The sequence below is a fragment of the Poecilia formosa genome, unplaced genomic scaffold, assembly GCF_000485575.1.
Source record: "Poecilia formosa unplaced genomic scaffold, Poecilia_formosa-5.1.2 Scaffold138, whole genome shotgun sequence".
Classification (NCBI taxonomy): domain Eukaryota; kingdom Metazoa; phylum Chordata; class Actinopteri; order Cyprinodontiformes; family Poeciliidae; genus Poecilia; species Poecilia formosa.
In genome coordinates, this window is record NW_006800077.1 from 841,039 (window position 1) to 848,006 (window position 6,968).

Genomic DNA, 6,968 nt, shown 5'->3' on the forward strand with positions numbered 1-6,968 from the left:
GTAACTGCTTTTGATTAAAGCAGAAAAACTAGAATAAAGGAGCTGTTTTATTTGATGTATTTCTTAATGTTTAACATTTGACCATAACTGAATAACAGTATGGTATTAGTGTTAAATGTTTGAACTATGAATTAAATTAAAGGTTAACGGTAGACATTCTGCTCGTTATTATTCTCTCATTATTGGCATACATCCTAAAGTTCAACCACTTAATACTCAACTTTTACAATTACAGAGCAACAAACACAGGGTAAAAAGAAAAGCTTTTTTGTTAACTGGATAAGGAAATGCCTAGTAAAATACTACTGGATGGATTAAAGCATTTTGTTGGCAACAATTCTGACCTAATTTATGTAATGAGCAGCTTCATTCCTTCAAGAGTTGTGTAAAAGAACACATTCTTTGGTTCTGGTGAAAATGGTAATGTTCAGGCGGATCTAAATGTTTTCTGTCATCCAAACAAACAAAGATACTAACAGGATTGTTAAAATTATTTTATAATAATTGTTAAAATATGGAAGAATAGTGGTGATACTGAAGAAACATTTTAGTTGGAAAGAGTATATTCAGAGGGTCCATCCTACCCACTGCCTGCAGTACAGACCTGGGGTTGCTTTAGTAGTTTCTGTTCAGTTCAACATATTAATGGAGATTACTACCCATTAATAAAGAATGAGGTTGGTTTTTTGTTGCATATGAAAAAGCTTTTTGCCATTCATCAGTCAACCCAATTAATAATAATAACAATAATAATCAATTTAATTTGTACCACACTTTTCATTAGCAAAAATCTCAAAGTGCTACACAGTGCAACTAAAATCATAGATGAAATCAGCATCATAAAAATCATGTGGAGGCAGAATAGGCTTGCTTAAATAGAAAAGTCTCTAAGTGTCTTTTAAAGTCAACCAATGGTTGCGGAGCTCTCAAATAATCTGGGAGAGAGTTCCAGAGACGGGGGGCAGCCACAGCGAATGCTCAATCTCCCATGGTCTTTAATCTGGAACGAGGAAGGTGGAGGAAGTTGCAGTCTTGTGATCGTAGAGATCTGGTGGATGAATGTGGAATGAGAAGGTCCTTCAGATAATCCGGTGAGATTCCGTTTAAGCACTGATGGGTAATGAGAGCAATTTTGTACTGAATTCTGTAGGTGACAGGAAGCCAATGAAGATCATGCAGAATAGGTATAATATGGTCAGATTTACGGGCTCTCAATAGAATCCTGACTGTGCTGTTTTGAATGTATTGACGCTTCTGAAGATGTTTTCTATGGATTTCAACAAACAGAGAGTTGCAGTAGTCGAGCCTGGAGGAGACTGATCATCAGTGGAGGAGACTGATCATCAGTGTCTGATGCCGAGAGTCTCGGCATCAGACAAAGAGAGAGATGGACGAAAATTGGAGATATTACGAAGATGAAAGAAACAGATTTTAAACAGATGCTTAATGTGATTTTCAAATGTAAGATGGGAATCCATTCTAACTCCAAGATTTGTAACAGTGGTGGAAAGGGGGATGTCTTGTCCAGAAAAGAAAATAGTCGTCAAAGTTGAAGATTGAACCTGGTGAGGTGTGCCAGTCAATATGGCCTCAGTTTTGGAGCAGTTTAACTGAAGAAAATTTTGATTCATCCGCGTTCTCATCTCTTCCAGGCAAGTAGTGAAGGCAGTGAGTGAAAATGGTGGTGATGATGCTCCAGTTCTAATGTAAAGTTGTATATCATCAGCATAGCAATGAAAGGAGATGTTGTGCCGATTAATGATTTGACCCAAAGGCAGCAAGTAAAGGGAAAATTGCAGGGGCCCTAGGAATGACCCTTGTGGGACACCACAGGAGACAGAGACAGACCGGGACTTGGCCTTGCCAAGGCTAACAATTCAATAGATCTACTGGATAAAGGCACTAGAAGCAGTCCTACTACCTCATCCTGCTGTAATTTGTCTGAAGCTCATCTTTTTTTGGTAAAATCAGGGTGAATAGACCTTAGTGCTTTAAGAAGTTTAAGCTGAATGTTTTTTGTTTTTTTTGTATTTTGTTCTTTTGTGTTTTTTTGTTGTTGTTTTTTTTTTCATTATTAGGTTCTAGCAATGGCTCTGTTAATTCTTTAGCTTTTGGCAATAAATCTCACTTCTTTTTTAGATTTTGATATTTATCAAACAAGTCCATCAGCTTGTTGCCAGGTATTTATCGCTGTTATAACCATTTGACTGAAAGCAACAGTCTGCTCATCTCACAGCCTCACCAGTGGCACTATAAAATAACATCAGTTCATCAGAAAAAAAATTACAGAGCAGCCAGCTAAAATAGAAAGGCTTAGTGGCTTTTTATGTAAGGTTGACTCCATTAGGCAGCTCTGTCTGGGTCCAGCGTGTTGTTTATGATTGCAGCATTCTTCATTTGAATTTGTTCTGTTATTTATGTTTTTGCTTCTTTTTTCTGTGAATGCAGGAATTTCTGTTTGCAGTATTTGTTTCATTTGCTTCTTGTTTTTGTGTGTTTGGGAATTTGCATAATTAACTTGTTTGCAGCTCATTTTCAAATCAATCAGTCAAGTTTATCTATAGCACATTTCAGCAATAAGGCATTGGTTGTGCGTTTACACCTGTTTGCAGTGTGTTTGTGCATCTTGGCCACCATAGTACAATCGGTTATCTGCCTTAACAGCAATATTAATATTGGATATTGGATGTTAATATCGAGCCAAATTTTTATTTCGGCGCATCCCTCATATATATTATGTATAGGGTAAGATGTTCATGTCTGGTAGCATGAAAATTTACATCATGACAGATTTTCTTCAGTTTCAATTGTTAAATAACAAAATTATATAATTAGCCTCTCAGCAGCTGAACTGTCAAGTGTCTGATCATTCCAAAATTTTGAAACAGGCTGATAATGAACCACAAGATTTCACTTTTATCTCACTTCAACACGTGTTGGTTCCTTTGTTCAGCTTTCCATTTTTAGCTTCTAGCTATTTGGCATCTCCACATACAGTTGCAGCTCTTATGTGGCTGTTAAACCTCTTGTGTTGCCTACTGCGCTAATAAAGATGCTTTGCTACAAAATTTGGTTCATTATTGTTCCATAGCTAAGATAACAAAAGCTTTTTTTTTTATGTGCGGTTTAAAAGGATCCAATTTTCCAACTGTGAAGGTAATTAGCTTTGGCTAATTAGCAACTGCAGGGATAGTATTTTTTTTCTCCCTTTTTAAAGTGTGAATGTTCTTGGAAGTGTGTCCAGGGATGTCCAAAGTATCTGTATCCAATTTAGCTGAACATGTTCAGTGAGTGTCTTGTGAATGAAGTGTTGGATAATTAAAGTCAGTGGTGCATTTCCTTAAATGAGCTCCATTTCAAGCCTGAAACATTCACAGAGCTGTCTCTGTGAAGGTTCTGGTTGGATCTAAAGATTAATTCCATCTTTCATCTCCCGTAGACTCACACCATTTTCTCCCTGCTGGGCCTCGACCACGCCTACGTCACCAGCATCGGCCGTCTCATCGGGGTGGTTTCCCTCAAGGAGGTAAGGCTGGCTTTTTCCTCCTTTTTGTGAGAATTGATCTATAATCATTGCAGAATCGAATTCTGCTCATATCCGTGACATCCATTAGCACTGACGGCGCGTTTGTTGTTTTTAAAACTGTCTCATCAGCAGAGCTGTCGCTGTGCTAAACTAGCATACAGTTACACAAAGGCCTTTCAGTCATCTTTAATGATTCCTCTTTTCTGCCTGTGATTTACTGTGGCAGACATAAGGCTCTTGCAAATTGCTGTCTCTTATCTATTGTCTCCGTCTGTCCTCTGCCCACGTCCCTCTCGTTACATATCTCCTGCCTCCCTAACAGCTCAAAACCTCACTCTTTTTCAGTTGGCCAGGAAGTAGAGAGAGGGCTGTTGCTAAGTGCAGGCACTGCTTTCCGGACCCTGACATTTAAAGCTTTTTTGTGCTTTGTTCCGCTATCAGACAAAAAGTCCATAGCAGACAAAAGCTGTTCTCCTTTACAGACATTCCTATTATATCACAATATGTTTAGCACATATGATGAAGAAATCACCAAACTTCTTCCTTGTGTTTTCAACCTGAAACAGAAAGACTTTTGTTTTTTTAACTGAAAAAGTTGTGTGAATTTGAAGCAAGCACATTGAAAACTGTTTCAAGTGTAAAAGTGTTTTTTTCTTTCATTTTTTTTGGTAAATAACCACTTGCCTGGTTTGGATAAAAATCAGTCAGAAACAAATTTTAGATGAAATAAGGATTTCTTCCTGTAATTGATGATTAGCATAAATAAATTGGATGCCATACTTTTCTGTGACTAATAAATGGGAAGCTAAAAAAGCTAAATATATATTTATCTGTCCAATTGAAAGACTTGTACTTTGTCCTGCATTTCTATGAATTATAGCTCAGCAGTGTATCAATCCATACACTGCTGGATTGATACACTGTTGTTCCGCTACAACAGTGTAGCGGAACAACACTACACTGATTTGAAATCCCAAGATCTGATTATAAGTGGTAAAAGATTTTGGAGGGAAACCCACACACCCCTTTCCCTATCAGCACTCTGCAGCTCCTTCTTGTTCTTAGGCAAGAAGGCAAATATAGCCCCACCAGGAAAAGGGCAGCCCACCTATTTCTGGTTGAAAACCATGATGTCTGACTTCAAAGAGCTGAATCTTATATCATCTCCTTCATTTTTGGCTGCTGACACTTGGTCAGACACAGACCAGATTTTTCTTGAGAGCATCCATGGTCCTCCTGCCAGAACGCCTTCAGGGACACATGCTCCAGTAAAACACATGTAGGGACTTTGACATCCATTTTATTATTCCAAAACTGTTTTATTATTATTATTTTGCATTTAATTTTTTCTGGATTCCAATTTTTTACTCTAATCATAGTTCTTAACAAAAAAGTGTGTATTGAGTGAATGAAAAATATTTCAATCAAATAGCCAAAGANGGAAGAAGAGGTGCAGGTGGGGGAAGAGGAGGTGGAGGATGCATTGAGATCTTTAATCTCCAAAGCCACAAACATGCAAAACTCCTCAGGGCTACAGATCATTATTTAAGTATAGAAAGTTCTGCTATGCCGTTCTCCCTTCTCTCCTCATCTGCCACTCTACCTCCTCCAGCACCACCTCCTCGGCTTCTTTACTCACCCTGTGCTTCCTCCAGGAGCCTTGCTGTGGCCCAGCCAGACACTCCACAGGAAGACATAAACACCTACCTGGCCCCGGCTCTCCATTTACCCTTGGGGTTCCACAGTGTATCGTGTTTGTCTCCTCCAAAGCTGGGTCTGAGTTTTTAAAAAGGGATTTTTTTTTTGTAGACTTTATTTTATTTTATGCTTGTGTTTAGAGTTGGAATCAAGGTTTGAAGATGCAAAATATGTCAAGCAAGTCTTCCACTTGAGTCCTGAAATTCAACAAGGAAGAATACTGTAATGTTTGTGTGTACTGGGAGTGTGAATGTATGAAAGGAGAAAAATGTGTGCATGAAAAGAAGGGCAGCATAGACTCTATCGTATAGGATTTTTTTTTTTTTTTTTTACTGCCTTTAGAACAAATTTCAGTCTTTATTGTCCTTTGTGACGAGGTTCAGTCTTGATAAATCAGGAGGTCTGGAAGAATCAGTTTGTCCCACGACCAAGCATTGAACTGATAAAGGGACAGATGCTGAAGTAGTTTGTTGTTTGTCTTTTCCTGTGCATGCTCACCCCTCCACTGCACGACCTAGCGATCAGGTCGAGTGCAGCGAGCAGCCAGGCCTATTGGCACCATGGTGTACACTCCCTTTATTCTGTAGCTCTGGCCTCAAGTGACGTGAGGCTGAAACGCACACAAACACTTTGCAGCAGTGCACTCAGACGGTGGATGTTCTCTGCTTATTTAAATCTGACTTTCAGTTTCTGAGAGAGTTGGGGAAGATGAGGAGGACGGGAGGGAGGAAGGACAGGAATCAAATGCTTGTCTGGAAGACTGGATACTCATCAATCTGAATTTAATCGCTATGTGAGCTGTTATATCATCTCAGACACAACACAAACCGCACTTATATACTGGTACAAAATGCTGATGAAATATTCATTGTCTGCTTAAAACCACTGACCGAAATCTATAACGGACCAACAGGGAGTGATTTAACTTGTTCAGTTGGACAAAATAACTAGAGTTTAGCTGCTGCATTATTATTAGACTACTGTTAACGACTCTGAGGCATGAATGTGTAACAGCACTGTGTTTTCTGATTCCTGACATGACAGATAACACTAAATACCTTCCATGTCTTCCATAGTTCCTTCTGTTCATTAAGAGAAAAACATTTCTTCCAGCTTCTCCGTCCTGTCCTAAACATCCTAAACGCATGCCTTAGGACCAGGCAAAGATTTTTGCCACCATTCTATTGCCTTATAAAAACTCTCCCAGCCTCCCAATGTGTTCAGTGGTTTTAAATAGATTTTAGCATCTTTTCTTGTTTGGTTCTGCAGAATAGGAAGTGTCTGCAGCGACAAAGCATAGCTTTGCATGAGAGAAAGCATGTGGCATTTATTTTATACGATCAAAACGCACCAAAAGCAACACAGACGATTGGCCGGATGAATGATGTCTTGGATTTGCCATCCTGTGTCTGTATTTTCTGCCATTCTGCTGCGTCTCCCTCTTATCCAGTAATCTTTATGAGTTTCCTGATTTATAACCGGGTATTGGAGTCTTTGTGGGCTCAGAAACTTACAGGTTAATATATTTAATATCATTCCTGTAATCTGAAATCATGATCTTGTGTCTGAACCAATCATCCTTGTTGACTCGTCTCTTTTTGTTTCTGGGGAGACTTTTCATGTTTTGTATTTATCTTTTTGTCGCTTTTTTTTTTTTTTTTGTTCGTTTTTTTTTTTTTTTTTGAATGATTTAAAAGTTATTTTTGTATATTTAACATGCTATCTGAAACATTTCTACAGTCGA

The 6,968-nt window shown here is 38.5% G+C and overlaps 1 protein-coding gene across 1 annotated transcript in view; it reads left to right on the forward strand.

The window, feature by feature from the left end:
• Positions 1 to 6,968, forward strand: part of clcn2b (chloride channel, voltage-sensitive 2b) — a 149,998-nt gene that overhangs the window by 137,238 nt on the left and 5,792 nt on the right. The window contains exon 24 of the mRNA XM_016676632.1: positions 3,440 to 3,526. Coding sequence (XP_016532118.1) covers positions 3,440 to 3,526 — 87 coding nt within the window. The remainder of the gene's footprint in view (positions 1 to 3,439; positions 3,527 to 6,968) is intronic.